Genomic DNA, 19,673 nt, shown 5'->3' on the forward strand with positions numbered 1-19,673 from the left:
TGTTGTCAGAAGGGACCATTCCTTGGAGAAGGATGTCATGCTTGGTAGGGTGGAGGGTCGACGAAAAAGGGGGAAGCCTTCAACAAGATGGATCAACACGGTGGCTGCGATGAAGGGCTCAAGTACAACAGGGATCATGGAGCTGGCGCCGGATCGGGCAGTGTTTTGTTCTGCTGTGCATGGGGTCGCTATGAGTCGGAAACGACTTGATGGCACCTAACAACAACAACAACAAACATTTTTTCTATGTTCTGGAATAGTTTGAGTAGTATAGGTGACAACTCTTCCCTGAGTGTTAGGTAGAATTCTCCAGGGAAGCCATCTGGACCAAGACATTTTTTGTGGGGAGGTTTTTTTACAACCTGTTTAATTTCTTTTTTTCTTATGGGTCTGTTCAAGTGTTCTATCTCCAACTTGGATAGTTTAGGTAGGTCTTATGTGTCTAAAAACTTGTCCATCTCTTCTAAGTTCTCAAATCTTTTGGAGTACAGTTCTTCATAATATTCTGTTATGATCTTTTTTATTTAAGTTGGTTCTGTCATGATGTCACCCTTTTCATTTATTATTCATGTTATTTATATCTTCTCTTTCTTTTCCTTTGTTCAATTTGCCAGTGGTTTGTAAATTTTGTTAATTTTTTTAAAGAACCAGCTTCTTGTTTTGTTGATTTTCTCTTGTGATTTTGTTTTCTGCTTCATTTATTTCTTCTTTGGTCATTATTATTTCCTTACTTCTGGGAACTATAGGTTTCTTTTGTTGCTCTTTTTCTAATTGTTGGAGTTCTTGAGTTAAAATTTAATTTTGAGTCTTTCCTCTTTTTTGATATGTGCATGTATTGCTATAAATTGACCTCTGAGTACTGCTTTTGCTGTGTCCCATATGTTTTAGTAGGTTGTATCTTCATTCTCACTTGTTTCCAGGAATTTTTTTATTTCACCTTTTATTTCTTCTAATACCCAGTAGTTTTTGAGTAGTGTATTATTCAGTTTCTACATATTTGAGTTTTTTTCCCTTGGTCTTCCTATTATTGATTTCTGATTTTATAGCATTGTGATATGAGAAGTTGCTTTGTAGTATTTCAATGTTTTTTAATTTAATGAGGCTCATTTTGTGTCCTATATATGGACTATTCTGGAGAATGACCATGTGCACTGGAGAAGAATGTGTATTGTATTTTTGTTGGGTGGAATGCTCTGTATATGCGTATGAGGTCAAGTTGGTTGATTATGTTGTTGAGTTCTTCTGTATCTCTGCTGAGTTTTTTCCAGTTGTTCTGTCCCTCCTTGAAAGTGGTATGTTAAGCCTCCACTACTATTGTAGAATTCTCTCTTTTTTTCCTTTCAATTCAATTAATATTTGCTTTATGTATTTTGGAACTTTTTTATTGGGTGCATAGATATTTATTAAGGTAATGTCCTCCTGGTCAATTGACCCTTTTGGCATCATATAATGTCCTTCTTTGTCCCTTATGCTGGCTTTCACCTTGAAGTCTACTTTATCGGAAATTAATATTGCCAGTGCAGCTCTTTTTTGTTTTCCATTAGCTTGGTATATATTTTTCCACTCTTTAATTTTTCTTTTTAATTAATTAAAAATTTATATTTTTTATCTTTGTGTCTAAGGTGGGTCTTATAGGGAGGATATCCTTGGGTCTTCTTTTCTTATCCATTCTGCCACTTTCTATCTCCTGACTGGTCCGTTTAATCCATTCACATTGAGTGTAATTAGTGATAAATATGAATTTATTGCTGTCATTTTGGTTGTGTGTGTGTGTGTGTGTGTGTGTGTTGTTGGTGAATTCCTTGTTCCAACTATTTTTCTATGCTGAGTTAATTTTGTTACCAAGTGTTTTTTTTCCCTTTTCTTCATTATTGTTGGCTTTGTGTTTACTAACCCCTTAAGTTTTTCTTTTTTCTGAGTTTGTTTAGAAGGGTTGTTAATTATCCTTGTGGTTATGCTGAAGTAAATTCTGATCTCCCTACATTTGGAACAGTCTGTTCTGTAAGGTCATAGTCCTGTCTTCCTTTTCATTTGAAAGTTTTGTAATTAAAACTTTATTCTATTTGTTTTATTGCTGGTGTTGTCACCAGATTGTCTCTTCTTTCTCTCTCTATGTACAGTTCCTTTTTTTTTTTTTTTTAATTGTGATTTGAGTGGAAGTTTATGGAGAAATTAATTTTCCATACAGCAGTTCATACACATTTTGCCTCATGACATTGACTACTATTTCCCAGAGTGTAACAGCTCTCCTCCCACTTCCTCCCCACAGTTACTTCTTCCCTGCATCGTTCTCTCTCATGCATTCCTGCCCTCTGAGCTGTCTTCCTGTGCATATACTACCTTTCTATTGTCTGATGATTGATCTCTCCAAGGAGTTTATCTACCTAATGTAAATGTTCAGCTCATATGCCTGTTTTTTGATTGGCTGGAAGCCACAGAAGTAGGTTCAATTCCAGACCTGAAGGGCAGCTAGGGACCATAGTCTCAGGGGTTTCACCAAGCTTTATCAGACCAGCAAACCTGGTCCTCTTTTGTGTGTGTGTGTGTGTGTGTGATTTTGAAATTTGTTCTACATTGTTTTACCATACTATCCAGTATTTCCTGTATAGATCCCCCTCCAAGTGGTTGACAGTGGTAGCCAGGTACCATCTAGTTCTTCTGGTCTCATAGTCTTATAGGCTGAAGATCGTCTGGTGTACCAGTCCCCTGGACTAATTGTTTCCATGCATCTTTGGTTTTCTTCATTCTTCTTTGCTCTGGATGAGGAGAGACCCATCATTGCATCTAGATGACTGCTTGCAAACTTTTAAGATCCCAGTTGCTACTCACCAAAGTAAGATGTAGAACAATGTTTTTGTGTAGTATGTTATGCCAATTAAGTGACCATGGTCCCTAGCCCACAGGTCCAACTATTCGCTCTCTCTGGGTAGCTTGCTATCCCAAGAAGTCACCACAACCTTGTGCCTTGTCAGCTCTACCATGTACCCAGACATTCTTACAAAACATACAAATAGCTTATAGATGCATCATCTCGCAACCTTATACATAGTCATGGGCACATTCTTCCCTGCCTAGACATATCTGATCATTCAGCCTATACATCCGTCTATCCACCCTAGATCAATGTTTGCCATCACTCTCAATGGAGTACTGTATGTGCAAAAGGGTTCATCTTTGTTGTCTGTATCTCTCATGTGCCTCTCTATGTCTTCTTCTTCTTCAGTGCCACCGTGTTGATCACTCATGTTTGGTGCATTGCCCTTCCCTTCACCCAAATCAATACTTGTCTCTATTTATCTAGCAGTGTTCCCTTCCCTCCCCTCCCATCTCTGGTAACCAACAAATAAAGTCTCCTTCCATATATAGAGCTTACTTTGACTTTTCACAATAGCAGACTAATAAAATATTTGTCCTTCTGTGATTGACTTATTTCACTCAGCATCATGTCCTCCAAGTTCATCCACATTATGTGGTGTTTTTCAGATTTGACATTATTCTTTAGGGTTACATAGTATCCCCCTGTGTGTATGTACCATAGTTTGTTTATCTGTTCTTCTGTTGATGGGCACCTAGGTCATTTCCATTTTTGCTATTGTAAATAGTGCTGCAATTAACATGGGTGCACATATATCTGTTGTTGTCCTGACTCTCACTTCTATAGGACATATACCTAGTAATGGGATTGCTGTATAAAATGGTATTTCTAATTCATACTTTTTAAGGAGTCGCCATACTGCTTTCCAGAGTGGATGTCTCATTTGACAGTCCCTCCAGCAGTGTAGGAGAGTCCCAGTTTCTCCACATCTTCACCAGCATTTGTTATTTTCTGTCTCATTATACTTTGCTAGTACTGCTGGAGCAAGATGGTATCTCCTTGTTGTTTTTGTTTGCATCTCTCTACTGGCTAATGATCATGAACATTTTTTCATATGTTTGTTAGCCGCCTAAATATCCCCTTTGGTGAAGTATCTTTTCATGTCTTTTGCCCATTTTTTAATTGGATTATTTGTCTTTTTGTGGTTGAGGTGTTGGAGTTTTCTATGAATTTTAGAGATAAGTCCCTTCTCAGATATGTCATTGCTGCATATTTTTTCCCAATCTGTAGGTTCTCTTTTGACTCTTTTGGAGAAGTCTGGAAGCATGTAAATATTTAATTTTTAGACAATTCCATTCATCTAGTTTATCTTCTGCTTGTGCATTTTGGCTTATGTTGTTGTTGTTGTTGTTATATGCCCTCGAGTCAGACCTGACTCATAGCGACCCCTCCTTGAGTTTCCTAGGCAGTATCACTATGGAAGTAGAAAGTAGATTGCCCAACCTTTCTTCCGAGGAGTGGCTGGTGGGTTTGAACTGCCGGCCTTCTGGTTAGCAGTCAAGTGCCTTAGGCACTACACTACCAGAGCTCCTATTTTGGCTTATATTGATAGTGTATTTATGCCATAAATTAGGGGCCCTAAATTTGCCCCTGTTTTATCCTTGAGGAACATTTTAGTTTTATGTTTCTCATTTAATTCTTTGGTCCATCAGGAGTTAGTTTTTGTCTATCTTGTGAGGTAAAGATCTTGTTTCATTTTTCTGCAAATGGATACCCAATTTTGCCAGCACTATTTGTTAAAGAGACCATCTCTTCCCCATTTAATGAATTTTAGCCCTTTGTCAAAGATCAGCTGACCATACTTCGATGGATCTATTTCTGGGTTCTCAGTTCTATTCCACTGGCCTATGTGTCTGTCGTTGTACCAGTACCAGGCTGTTTTGACTACTGAGCCCAAATAGTAAGTTTTGAGAACCAGGAGTGTGAGAACTCCTCCTTTGTTCTTCTTCAATAGTGCTTTGCTTGTCTGAGCTCTCTTTCCTTTTCATGTAAAGGTAGTGATTGATTTTTCCATAGCCTTAAAGAATGTTGATGGGATCTGGACTGGGATTGCACTGAATGTATAGATTGCTTTGGGTGGTTGTGGTATTGTTGGTAGGTGCCATCGAGTCATGTCTGACTCATAGCAACCCTGTGCACAGCAGAACAAAACACCACCCAGTCCCACACCAGCTCCACGATCCTTGCTATACTTGAGCCCATCGTCGCAACCACTGCGTCAGTCCATCCCGTTGAGGGCCTTCCGCTCTTTTGTCGACCCTCCACCTTACCAAGCATGACATCCTTCTCCAGAGAATGGTCCCTTGTGACAACATGATCAAAGTAGGTGAGATGAAGTCTGGCCATTCTCGCTTCCAAGGAGCATTCCAGCTGCTCTTCCTCCAGGCCAGATCTGTTAGTTCTTTTAGCAGTCCATGGTACTCTCAGCATTCTTCGCCAGCACCACAACTCAAAAGCAGCAACTCTTCTTCAGTCTTCCTTATTCATCATCCAGCTGTCACATGCATATGAAGCGTTTGAAAATACCATGGCTTGTATCAGGCGCACCTTAGTCCTCAAGGAGACATCCTTGCTCCTCAGCACTTAAAAGAGGTCCCTTGTAGCCAAATTGCCCATTGCTGTGCATTGTCTAATGTCCAATTGCTGCTTCCATTGACATCAATTGTAGAACCAAGCAACACGAAGTCTGACAAATTCAATCTTTTCTACTTATCGTGATGCTACTTATAGGTCCAACTGTGAGGATTTTTGTTTCTTTATATTGAGATGTAATCCATACTGCAGATTTTAGTCTTCAGTCTTCATCAGTAAGTGCCTCAAGTCATTCTCACTTTCAGTAAACAAAGTTGTGTCGTCAGTGTATTGCAGGTTGTTAATGATTCTTCCTCCGGTCTTGATCCCACGTTCTTCTTCATATAGTCCAGGTTCTCAGATTATTTGCTCAACATATAGATTGAATAACTATGGGAAAAGGACACAATGCTGACGCACTCCCTTCTTGACTCTAAACCATTCAGTGTCGCCTTGTTCTGTTTGAAGGACAGCCTCCTATCTATGTCCAGGTTCCTCATGAGTACAGTTAAGTGTTCTTGAATTCCCATTCTTCTCAAGATTTTCCACAATTTGTTATGATCCACACAATCAAATGCTTTCACGTAGTCAATAAAATACAAGTAAACATCTTTCTCAAATTCTTTTCTTTGAGCCAAGCTCCATCTGACATCAGTGATATCCCTTGTTCCATGACCTCTTCTGAATTCAACTTGCACCTCTGGAAGTTCTCTGTCAATATACTGCTGCAACCGTTTTTGAATTTTCTTCAGTAAGATTTTACCTGCATGTGATATTAATGATACTGTTTGATAATTTCCACATTCTGTGGGATAACCTTTCTTTGGAATGGGTACAAATATGGATCTCTTCCAGTCAGTTGGCCAGGTAGCTGTCTTCCAAATCTCTTGGCATAACTGAGTGAGTGCCTCCAGTAGGGCATCTGTTGGTTGAAACATCTCAATGGATATTCCGTTAATTCCTGGAACCTTGTTCTGTGGCAATTGCTTCAGTGCAGCTTCGACTTCTTCCTTCAGTATCATTGGTCCTTGATCATGTGCCACCTCCTGAAATGGATGAAGATCGACCAGTTCTTTTTGGGAGTCACTCTGTGTATTCATTCCATCTTCTTTTGATTCTTCTTGTATCATTCAATATTTTGCCCATAGAATCTTTCAATATTGCAGCTAGAGGCTTCAATTTTTTCCTCAGTTCTTTCAGCTTGAGAAATGCTGAGTGTGTTCTTCCCTTTTAGTTTTCTAATTCCGGGTCTTTGCACATTTCGTTATAGTAATTGGCTTTGTCTGCTCGAACTGCTCTTTGAAATCTTCTGTTCATCTCTTTTATCTTGTCAGTTCTTCCATTTGCTTGGGCTACTCTCTGCTCAAGAGCAAGCTTCATAGTCTCTTCTGTCATCCATTTTGGTCTTTTCTTTTTTTCTCATCTTTTTAATGACCTCTTGCTTTCTTCATGGATGATGTTCTTGATGTCATCCCATAATTATTCTGGTTTTTCATTATTGATGTACAACACATCGAATCTATTCTTTAGATGGTCTCTGAATTCAGGAGGGATATATTCAAGATCATATTTCGGCTCTCGTGGACTTGTTTCAATTGTCTTCAACTTCTAGTTGAACTTGCATGTGAGCAGTTGATGGTCTGTTCCATAATCAGCTCCTGGCCTTGTTTTGGCTGAAGATAATGAGTTTTTCCATTGCCTCTTGCCACAAATGTTCTTGAATGGTTTTCCTGAATTCTTCTAGGGTACTGTCTTTCTTCTTGCTGTTTCTGTTTATGGTTTCCTTGAACTCTTAGGGGGTCCTATATATATACCTTTTGAACTCCTTCTCAGATAGTTCTATTTCTCATTCTTCCTCTAAGACATATAATTCTTTACTCTGAACTTTTGTTTCTGTTATCTTGTCCTATTTTGTTGTTGTTGTTGTTTGATTTGAGGTTGTCTGTTGTTTCCTAGATATTGAAGTTGTTGTCTTTAATTATTAGTTATGCATTGATTTTGTTTCACCCTGCTTTTATGTTTTACTGTATCTCGGAGTGTGTAGCAGGTTATTATATCTTTGGTTATTAACTTAGCTGTACTGGGTTGCTCTCCACCTCTCTCTGCGTTGGTGTAATCACTGGTGGGGATGTAGGTGTAGGTCTCTGTTCTTTGTGAATTAGCTTTGGTGTTAGGATGAGTGGTTCTTGTCTACCATCTGTAGTAACTACAGTTGCCTATTGGAGGTTTATTGTGTTTCTCCTGTTGCATGAGTCAGGGAGAAAAGGGAAAAGAGAAAAAAAGAAAGAAAGAAATGCCAGAAGGGAACCCTGGGATAGAAAGGCCAAAAGGAGTTTTCTGCTTGGGGTGAGGAAATTCAGTCAGCACTGTAGGCACAGACAGGGCAGTTAGGGTCCTTTTGGGGGCCTCTGCTGAGGATGGCACCCAAATGTTTCAAATCCCGAACTAGTCCCAAAAGGAAGAGTGTTTCCTCTCTCTGGGTGGACCAACAAACCACAGAAATCCAGTGTACAATTTCAATCTCGACCACAAAGGGTTCCCAGGAGATGGGCCCAAACCTTCTGCCTTGCACCCACTCTGGGTGTCTACCAACTCAGAGGGCACGTCTCCCTTTCTCCCACTCCACCCTGGACTCCACAGCAGCCTAAGCCAAGGGCGGGGGTCCATTTGCCAGAAGATCTTTGCTCCCCCACAAAGTCCCATCTCACCTAGTAAAACTCCCAGTGAGAGTATTCTGAGTCCCCAGCACCTGTGGGTTCCACAGTGTTGTGTTTTGTTTCTTCCCTTTCCATCTTCCTTCTCCTATACCCTGCCTCCTTCTCTAGGTCTTTTTCTGTCTGCGCCGGTTAGGCGGGACTACCTTTTTTTCCCAGTCATTTAGCCTGCTCTCTTTCTTTCCCTTCATATCTTCTCCTTAGCTGTTCATAACTCCAGGATGTTTATTTGTATCTGCTTTACGTAGTTGTTCTGGGTTTCAAATGGAAGAGGGAGTGATTGTGGGTATTAACTGCAGGACACCATTTCTGCCTCTGCATGCCTGTGCTTTTTGTTATCATGGATAGAAAATAGAAAAAGAATGTTGTTCAGTGAATTAAAGTATTCACTAGAATTCTATTAATTTTTCAATTATTGCATCTAGATGGCCACTTTTTAAGACCCCAGTAGTCTCTTCTCACCAAAGTAGGGTGTAAAACAGTGTTTTGTGTAATATGTTATGCCAATTGAGCTTAATGTCCCCCACAACCATGGTACCAAGCCTATAGGTACAGCAACTTGCTCCCTAAGGATGGTTGGCTTTGGCTAAGAAGTTTTCAAAACTTTGCCCCCTGTTAGTTCTATTTATATGGACAGTTTTACAGCATATATAAATCACATATCTGTTTTCATACTCCCATGTGAATTTGATGGAAAAGAGGTGCTGCTGTTTTGATTTTCCACTCTGTAAAAGCTGTTTATTCTTTATTTTTGCTATTTCATGTTATTTCATCTATCATGATTATCAGCCAATCATTTAATAGTTATATTTACTTCAAAATATTCCTCTCTGAGATGCTTAGATAGCTGCAAAGATGAGAACTCCTTACTCCTATCCCCACAACCAGTACCACAACTTTACATGATAGTTGGAGCCAAGAACTGTATGACAGATTCTCAAAAATAATGGCAGATTAATTTAGTAAAATTCTGTTACTAGACTGAGTATTGTTAACGTGACAGTTCTCCTCAAACTGATTTATAGATTCAGTGGAGCTAGTCAAAATCCTAATTCACCTTTTTGAAGAAATTGAGATGCTTATTTTAAAATTTGTGTAGAAAGTCAAAGGAACAAGAAGAGCCAAAACTGTTTTGAAAAAAGAACAAAGTTAGAAGGCTTGTAGTACCTAATTTCAAAACTTATCATAAACCTGCAGTAATCAATATGTAATAATGGCATCAGAGGAGACAATAGAACAGAAAAGAAAGTCCAGAAAATCAGATATTCAACAAAAGTGCCAAGGTGATTCTATAGAGAAAAGAAAGCCTTTGGTGCTAGAACAATTGATGTTAGGTACAGAAAAAAAAAAAATGATAATAACTTCAACCGTTGCCATATACTATATACAAAAATTAAATTGAAGTAGAAAATATCCCTAAACACAAGAGATAGAACTTCATACTTTTAAGAAAAAAATATTGGAAAAATTATTTTGTGAACTTCAGGCAAGCAAAGATTTCTTAGATAAGAAGCAAAAACTATAAAATAAAATATTGAAAAATCTATAAAATAAAAAAAAACTAAGAAAATGAAAAAGCAAACCACAGAGTGAGAGAAACCATTTGCAAAATGTCTATCTAACTGTATTCTAGAACTTATATCTAGAATGTATTATAAAACCTCTTAAAACTCAATAATAAGAAAATAAAAAATAATGGGTAAAAGATTTGAACAAACACTTTACAGAAGAAAATATATGAATGTCCAATAAGCACATAAAAAGATGCTTAGCATCACAAATCACATGTCATTCTTAACTGTTTACCTAAAAGAAAGGAAAATATATGTCCACAAAAGACAACTATGTGAATGTTCATAAAAAAAAAAAAAAAAAAAAAAAAACCACACTCATTGCTGTCGAGTGAGATCCAACTCATAGTGACCCCTCCTTGGGTTTCCGAGGTGGTATCACTATGGAAGTAGACTGCCCAATCTTCATTCTGAAGAGTGGCTGGTGGGTTTGCACTGCCAGCCTTCTGGTTAGCAGTCAAATGTCTTAGGCACTACGCCACCAGAGCTATTTATAATAGCCAAAAAGTGGAAACAAGTGCTCATCAGCTGGTGAATGGATAATCATATGATGGAATACTACTCAGCAACCTGAAGGGACATGCAACAACATGGATGAATTTCAAAAATATTTACTAAATGTCATAGGTATCTAGTGCTGCTGTAACAGAAAGACCACAAGTGGATGGCTTTAGCAAAAAGACATTTATTCTCTCACATTTTAGGAGGCTTCAAGTCTGAATTCAGGGTGTCAGCTCTGTGGAAGATTTTCTCTCTTTGGCTGCTCTGGTGTAACATCTTCATCTCCTTTCAACATCAGTAAGCCCTGTGTTCCTTGGCGATTTCCATGTGTCTTAGCATCAGTCTTCCACTGGGCTGATGTAAGTTCCCAGCACAAGGACCTCAACTTCAAAAGATGCACTCTGCTCCCGGCTCTTCTTTTTTGGTGGTAGTCAGATCCCTTTTTTCTCTGCTTGCTTCTGTCTCCTTTTAACTCTTATAAAAGGTGAAATAGGCCACACCCCAATAAAACACTTCTTACATAGGTTCAGGGCTGTGACCTGAGTAAGAGTGTTGCATCTCACCCTATTCCCCTTACATCATATCAAGGGGGATTATTACATCATTATGTAACTGCCAAATTATATCATTATATTACTGCCAAGCCACTGAGAATCATGGTCCAACCAAGTAAACACATATTTTGGAGGAACATAATTCAATCCATGACACTAAGTGAAAGCAGTCAGACATAAAAGACTATGTATTTATGATTCCATTTATATGAATTTCCAGAAATGACAAAACAATAGTGACATAAAGAAGATTAGTGGTATCTGTGGCTGGAAGAGAGAAATCAGTTGCCAAGGGGGGCATTAGGAAACTTTTAGGGTGATAGAAATGTTCTATATCTTGATTGCAGTGGAGATTACACAACAATATATAAATACCAAAAATCATCAGATTTATACTAACACAAGTATACCTTAGTACAGCTATTTTAAAAATACTCTGTTATCATCGTTCAGTTTCTAACATGAGGTAACTAGTTTTTCTAATGTATCCAAATCCTTTTAAATATAAGCACATTTAACCATAGAACTTTCTTACCTTATTATGTATTTAAATGTGGCTAAAGCACTTGACTGCTAACCAGAAGGCTGGCGGTTCAAACCCACCAGCCACTCCTCAGAAGGAAGGTTGGGCAATCCTACTTCCGTAGTGATACTGCCTCGGAAACCCAAGGAGGGGTCACTATGAGTCGGGGCTGACTCGACGGCACATAACAACAACAACAACAACATCCTTGACTTTTAATATTGATTTTTAAGGATTTTTTCTTTTTTCGTGGCACAGCTTTTTTTTAATTTTCTGTTTCTTACATATTCCTAAAAAGTGAAATTAAGTGGCTGATTCTTGCTGAAGGTGATTGTATAGGGGACGCATATTAAACTCTATAGTAAGCACTGCTGAATTTGTTTTGAAAGTCCTAAGTTTAACCTACCTGTGATAATGCTGCAGTTCAATTGTTTGATGTCAGCCTTTCCATTCATTTAAAAAAAAAAAAAAAAAATTGCTGTGTTCCCTCCCTTCCCCTCCCATCCTATTTAAAAATTCTTAGCACAAATGAAAATTTCTATCATTTGTGACTAATAATCTAAGGATATAACTTGTCCTTTCTCTTTTGCATTTAACAGTTAAAATATTAGGCAGCTCTAAGAGTACTCATCAGAATTTTCCTAAATCTCTGCCATAGGGAAATGGCAGGAAAGAAATATTGTTGACCCTCTCTAAATGTGATAGGAGCTCTGGTGGCGTAGTGCCTAAGGTATTTGACTGCTAACCCAGAAGGCCAGCGGTTCAAACCCACCAGCCACTCCTTGGAAGTGAAGATTGGGCAATCTACTGCCTCAGAAACCCAAGGAGGGGTCACTATGAGTCAGATATGACTCGACAGCGGTGGGTTTTTTAAAATCTGATGGAGCAGAAGATTCTAGATGAATGGCAAATACTAGATATAACTTTATGAGGCTGCAAAACCAAATTGGCCCACTACCTTCATATTTTTCCCTCCCCTAGTTTTGTAATTACTTTTTCATTTCTTTGACTATTTATTGAGATGCTAACAGATGCCAAGTACTGTCCTAAGTGACAAGGAAACATCACTTATCCTCTAGGAGTTTAATGTCTAGTGGGCGTTAAAGAAGAGTAAATAGGAAATTGCCATAAAGTGTGAAAAGTACTAAAAGATGCTCTGGAACCTTAAAGGGAGGACATCAAAACCAGACTTCAAGAGAGTGGACTCAGAAAAGGCTTCCTGCAGGAAATTAAGCCATTCAAGCTGTAACCTAAGAGATGAGCAGGAATTATACAAGGAGGGATGAACTGTTGTTAGTATTACAGAAAGAAGGAACAGCATGTGAGAAGGTTAGGGTAAAAGAGAGAGTATGATGAGTTCAAATAGTCTTTATATGTAAATGAAAGCACTTCACAGTGGCCGCAGAGAATGAGATACATTGAGACTGGAAAAAAATTGTTAGCCACCTCCTGCAGGCACACTTCAGTCATGGGATGGTTCTTGGTGTTTATCCCAGGGCAATGCAAATCTACCTACTACAGGATAAAAAGAGTAGAGGTATTCAAAGGTGTAATTTAATAGAAAACCATGAAAGTAATTTTTAAAAGCCCATTATAAGAAGCCACTTTTATATTTATGTATGTGTGTGTGTATATATATATATGTGTGTGTGTGTGTGTGTGTATAATTACACATACATACACATACACATACACACACCAATTATGATAACATCCTTTCTTCACCAGGGGTTAATAAGCATATGTGCCTCAAATATTATTTGTGCATATAAGGATTTCTTTTTCATTATTGCACCTTTTCAGGAGCTCTGGTAGTGTTGTGCCCGTGTTCGGAAAGAAGTGTCGGCGCGAGGAAGCCACCACTGATACGATAATGCAAAAGCAAAAGGAAAGTTTATTTGCTAGCTCGAGCTAGGGTCCCTGCTTACACCGACGCAGCGGCTTGGGCAAAAGACCCCGTGCTCTCTTACTATTACATTTTTATAGGAAAATATGGGGTGGAGTAGCACCAGGGCAAAGGGGTACAGATGATTGGTTGTTGCTAAGGGGTTTAGGGCAGAACTCTGAGACGTGCTGGAATCCCTGGCCCTAAAGTCCAGTTAGGGAATAATTATCTAGGGAGGATGTAAAGTCCTGATGTGTGGGAGACTTGCAAGAGCCAGGTAAAGCTCTGATACGTACTGGAATCCGGAGGGGAGATAAAAGCCCTGAATTGTGGGACGTGTTAGAATCCCTGGTACTAAAGACTTCTGGTTACAGAATTACCTGGAGGCCATTAGGACTCAGGCCTCACATTCCCCCCTTTTTCTTGTTACTCAAATGAGGAATCTTCATCCCATGTTACAGGAGATAAGGACTAATATTGTTGTCTCAGGACCATAAGTTGTACAGTATTAACTCGATCTTTCACAAATGATATAAGCTTATTTATAATGCAGGGGCCAAAAGTTAATATAATTATAAGGATTATGAAGGATCCTAAGAGAGTAGATATCAAAGTAGTTAACCACGGGGAGTTATTAAACCAAGATTCGAACAATCCTTCCTGAGTTTCACACTCCTTTTTTCTTAGGGTAAGTCTTTCTTGTACCTTAGCTATAGACTCCCGAACCACTCTTGTATGATCTGCATAAAAACAACACTCTTCCCCTAGAGCCGCACACAATCCTCCTTGTTGGAGAAGTATAAGATCTAGCCCCCGGCGGTTCTGTAACACGACCTCTGATAACGAGGTTAAAGATTTCTCTAAATGTGAGATAGAGGTTTCTATTCTTTCAAGGTCTTCATTTATAGCTGCTCTCAGGGAATTCATGCTTTGATTCTGTACAGTTAAGGAAGCTATTCCCAGACCGGTCCCTGCTCAGCTAACCAGAATAGCTAGAGTAAAGGCTATAGTGAGTGTTTCTCTTTTTACTCTATTAGTCCCGCTCCAGTGTACATACATCTCTTCCTCTGGGTGGTAAAGAATTCGGGGCAGGACAGTCACTAGTACACAATGATCTGAGCACAGATTAAGTACTTTCAAGTTTAAACAGGGTAAAAGTCCAGCTTTCGAGCAAAGCTACCAACCCCCTTCCCTGGGAATGATCCAGTTAAAGGACGGGTTTATTTCAGTATATGAGGTGCAACGCTCTTGAGCGTTGGTGGGTTTCCCCACGCATAAGCTCTTTCCTGTTATACATTGTATAGTAACTCCTACCTTACAGTCTTTCCAGGAGCAATTCTTTGGGTTCAGGTCATGAGAATAGCTGAAAGAGGTATTAATGCTTATTGCTTCATAAAATGGAGGTTTTACATCGTAACAGAGCTAGCAGGCTTGAGTCAGGTTAGGACTAGTACGGTTGAGTGTTCGGTAGGCTGCTAGCATTAAATTCCAAAGAGGGTCTATGTTCTGAGGATTGGCTTGGACCTTCGGAGTTGTATGGGGGACACTTACTGTAACATCAGGGGTTACAGTGCTCGATTCTTTCACCGTCTTTCTTGTATGGGGTAGGGTTCCTTTTCCTGGGGGTTTTAACACTTCATTGGACCTACTGGCCCAGCATCTAATGGCTCTACTTCCTGTAAAATGGTTATCACCCCAGAGAGGTATCCCCTATACCAAATTTGGAGACCCCAAGTAAGCCCGGATTTCCACTTAGCTAATTCCTTCTTTCCCTGTTCAGTGAACGAGACTTTCACCCAGTCACATTCCTTACATTTTCCTAACGTATAAGTATGTCTGGGCTTGGCAAAGGAGAATGTTACATAGTCCTGGGCTTTTACATGCTACTTCCATTCCCCATCATTAGAAGTCATGCAACTCCAACTTTTGCAGTAATACCAAATGAGCCCCCCGCATTGCTGGACATTTCTTTTGTACCTAGGGCATGCAAAAAAAACCCATCTTACGGATAAAACCTTCATCCCAGGAACAGTCAGTAAGTGTCGCGAGCGAGAAAAATAAATCAGGCTACCATACGTTAAGGGGGGTGGTATGGGTGGTGGAGTTTAAGGTCTCATGGGTTTGTCTGTCATGAATTCGCTATGTAACTTTATAGGGTTGGTGAGTCGCAGTACTTATCGTGAGGCAGTAGAAGCTTAGGGTGAGGACGAGAAGGACTCCAATCTCCATGGTGCTGCATTAACTTGACTTTCAGCGGGTTTTCAGGATCGGAGTACGCTTTCCAATTCACTCATGCAGACTGCTGTTCCATCTGGTTAGCTCTCCTGATATGGGAGTGGTGTATCCAGGCGCTGACTCCGTCTACTGGTATGGCAGAGGGTTTTAAGTCCACAATGATGGGCAGCCGGTGTTTCGCTAATCCAATTCCTCCAGTTTCTGCCCAAGCTTAGGGAAACTCTTCCAGCTACAGAGCCATATCTGTTAAGCTTGTACGTTGGTTTTCTACACCTTCTGATTGCTCAAAATCCCAGCCGGGACGAGATAATGGGAACCAAGCGTCAATTAAATTCTGAAGCGTTGTCGGCTGCTCATTGTCTCTGGGCACATTTTTCCTGGCTTCGGTCAAGATTCTCTCTTTTTCTTCAGTGGTGAACAAAACCTGAAATAGGTACTGACAATCATCCCAAGTGGGGTTATCAGTAAACAATATAGAATCTAACAAATTAATTAGGCTTTGGGGGTTTTCAGAAAAGGGGGTGTTCTGTGCTTTCTAGTTATACAGGTCCGACATTGAAAACGGCCAGTACTGCCAGGTTCTGCTTCCGTTCTCACGGGGTGGGCCTATCACTCTGAGGGGCAGTGCCTGGACAGTGGACAATGGGGTTTCAGCTTCCTGGGAGCCCCTCTGGCATGGGCGGAGACCGGAGGCTGGGCCCGTAATGACGGGCGGCGCACTTGGAGCACTCGCTCCACTTCCTCCCGATACTTGTGGAGCTTGGAGAGGGTGGGAAGGTGGCGTAGGGGCATAGGGAGGTGGAGATATGCTACTTTCTATATCTATCAGATCGGGGTACGTTTGGGTATCAGACAAAACCAGTGGAACGGCTGCTCGGGACCCAGGTCATCTCGGTTTCTCCTTTTCGCTAGACCCAAGTGAGGATGTTAACACCTTAACAGAGAGATTCAGAAGAAAAGGTTTTAGCCATGGGGGAGGGTTAGTCACCATATCTTGCTACACTAGAATGTACGGAAATTGGTCCGGGTGCTCATAGGGGCCTGGCACTTGGACTTGGTTGAATACGGCTGAGATCACCTTTCCATCCAATGAGCTTTCCTGAGGCTATCCTACCTTAAGAGAGGGCCATTCTGAAGAGCAAAAAGTTATTAGTTTATTTTTCTTAATTATCACCCTCCAGTTTTAAACTCTGAAAAATGTTCAACCATCAGGGACAGAGGGGTAGTCTGTCCCTGTCCCATTTCAACCTCCTTTAAGAAAACACAGAACAAGTAAAAGACAAGTGGCTACACAACAAGAGACACCAAAGCAGATAACACAAATATCCGACACCCAGAAGAGATCTCGTTCCAGTACCACAGATTGGAGGTGCCTCCTCCCCTCCCCTGAAGGGGGCTACTCTTACCAAAAAGCACCCACAGCCTGCCTGTGAGTTGGGGAAAGGCTCCTTCCCCAACTTCTCTGGCGCGTCCGCTGGTTTCCTGATCCAGCGCGTCCGCTGGTTTCCAGCTTTTCCTGATGGACCAGTATCCTTACGCAAAGGACATATTCTGGTCCTGCCGGCTTCCTGAACTTCCCTCTATTGCAGGCAGCTTCACTCACTCCAAATTTTCCCTTCCCGGCCAACGCACCAAATGTTGTGCCCATGTTTGGAAAGGAGTGTCGGCGTGAGGAAGCCACCACTGATACGATAATGCAAAAGCAAAAGGAAAGTGTATTTGCTAGCTCGAGCTAGGGTCCCTGCTTACACTGACGCAGCGGCTTGGGCAAAAGACCCCGTGCTCTCTTACTATTACATTTTTATAGGGAAATACAGGGTGGAGTAGCACCAGGGCAAAGGGGTACAGATTGGTTGTTGCTAAGGGGTTTAGGGCAGAACTCTGAGACGTGCTGGAATCCCTGGCCCTAAAGTCCAGTTAGGGAATAATTATCTAGGGAGGATGTAAAGTCCTGATGCATGGGAGACTTGCAAGAGCCAGGTAAAGCTCTGATACGTACTGGAATCTGGAGGGGAGATAAAAGCCCTGAGTCGTGGGATGCGTTAGAATCCCTGGTACTAAAGACTTCTGGTTACAGAATTACCTGGAGGCTATTAGGACTCAGGCCTCACAGTAGCACAGTGCCTAAGGCATCTGACTGCTAACCAGAAAGTTGGTGGTTCAAACCCACCAGCCCCTCTGCAGAAGCAAGAGTGGGCAATCTACTTCTGTAAAGATTTACTGCCTTGGAAACCCAGTGTGGGTCGCTATGAGTCAGAATCAACTCAACAGCAGTGGGTTTGGGTTTGGGTTTGATATTGTGCCTTTTAGTATTTATAAATGTTTTTGGTATTTAAAGCTGTCAGTTTTTTACAGAAGAGTTGGATATACTTTTCAAGAACCCATATAAAAGTACTTATAAAACTCATCATTCTCTTCACATTCCATCAAAATCATAATATTAGGTAATCACAAAAATACTATTTGTTTCTTACTATACACTTTTTTCTTTTTTAAGCTTGAAAATCTGTGGAGCAAAATAATGTTCCTCGAAATAGGGAAACCAGAGGCTAGTAACAAGCAGGGCCTTGCTGGCTTCTTGGTCATCTGGCTCGTCTGTGTTAACCTGCCAAAGACTAAAAGACATAGGTATTTGTTTGTTTTAATTTCATATTTTTATTAATATGTATATTTTACTGAAAAATAAACCAAACCCACTACCATTGAGTTGATTCCAATTGATAGCATACCTACATAAAACAAAATGAAACACTGCCAGTCCTGCACCATCCTCACAGTGGGTGCCATGGTTCAGCCCATCATTGCAGCCACTGTGGATCTTCCCCTTTTTTGCTGACCATCTACTATACCAAGCAGGATACCCTTCTCCAGGGATTGGTCCCTTCTGACAACATGACCAAAGTACAAGAGACAAAATCTATCTATTTTCACTTCTAACAAGCATGCCAGCTGTACTTTTTCCAAGACAGACTTGTTTATTCTTGTAGCAGTCCATGGTACCTTCATCCTTCTTTGCCAATACCACAACTCAAATGCATCAATTCTTCTTTGGTCTTCTTTAGTCATTGTCCAGCTCTCACATGCATATGAGGCTATTGAAAATACCATGGCTTGGGTCAGGTGCACCTTAGTCTTCAAAGTAACATCTGTTTTTTATAGCCAATTTAAATAAGTGCAAATGAGAAACACAATTACAATGGAAGTATAGCATATAAATGCTTATAAATTGATTTATAAATTAACATCCTAATCTAGGAAACATTTATAGAGTTGGTGGACTTTATTGATTTTCTTTTTAAAGTAATTGAAGAAAAGCTGAGACCAGATTTAACTTCCTCTTTCTGACATGAGCATTACATAAATATGAATTTACAGAGCTTGTTTACTACCCATTCTAAGAATATTACACTGCTTTTCAGAGGATGAAGCTGCTCCAGATGGTGCTGTTGCAGAATACAGAAGAGAAAAACAAAAATATGAAGCTTTGAGGAAACAGCAGGCAAAAAAAGGAACTTCCCGGGAAGAACAGGTAAGTTTTCAAAAACCAAAATCCATACAAAATTCATTGCCTTTGTATGGCATTCAAATGTTATAAGTGGAACCTAAGATGAAAAATAATATAAATATGTAGAGTGGGTTGACCATGTATACAAAGATCCATATTTTAGTCTTTCCATACATTTTAGGCAAATAACAATCCTAGAACTTTCAAGTTCCAACCTTCTACTCCCATATCAAGCACAGGGACTTTATAAAGCCACATACCAAATTCTCAGTTAGGACTTCTGTCTAAGTAAATATTATGAAGTGGAGAAGTGCTGATTATAAAATGGAAAAGGGTCTCCTAGCCCAGCCTCTCATATGCTAACTAGCTCAGCCTGATATCCTACACTGCCTGGAAATAAGGCATTTAGCCCACTAGTTCACATCCACTGTAGTAATATTACAAAATACTGCTTATTGCAAGTAATCCTTAAACTCTTAACTAGTAGTATTAAAATTTAAAAAAGAAAGAAAGAAATTGTGAGAAACCAAGAATGAAAAGAGATAGGAATAGTTTGAGAATCATGAGTATACCCCATGCAGCACTTAGAACTTGATAAGACAAATCTTTTTAGCAAATTTTCATGTTAAAAAGCAAGGGGGTACAATATACCCTAAAGAAGTGAGAGCCATAACAAGAACAGATATATGCACGCCGATGTTCATCGCAGCACTATTTACAATAGCCAAAACTTGGAAAC

The 19,673-nt window shown here is 40.0% G+C and overlaps 1 protein-coding gene across 1 annotated transcript in view; it reads left to right on the top strand.

Annotated features, from left to right (window-relative positions):
• The window catches only part of CWC27 (CWC27 spliceosome associated cyclophilin), a 426,501-nt gene that overhangs the window by 356,411 nt on the left and 50,417 nt on the right, over positions 1-19,673 (top strand). Inside the window, exon 12 of the mRNA XM_007952852.1 lies at positions 18,849-18,958. Within this exon, the coding sequence (XP_007951043.1) occupies positions 18,849-18,958 (110 nt within the window). The remainder of the gene's footprint in view (positions 1-18,848; positions 18,959-19,673) is intronic.

Source organism: Orycteropus afer, unplaced genomic scaffold (assembly GCF_000298275.1).
Source record: "Orycteropus afer afer isolate SDZICR_OR568_19922 unplaced genomic scaffold, OryAfe1.0 scaffold00362, whole genome shotgun sequence".
NCBI lineage: Eukaryota > Metazoa > Chordata > Mammalia > Tubulidentata > Orycteropodidae > Orycteropus > Orycteropus afer.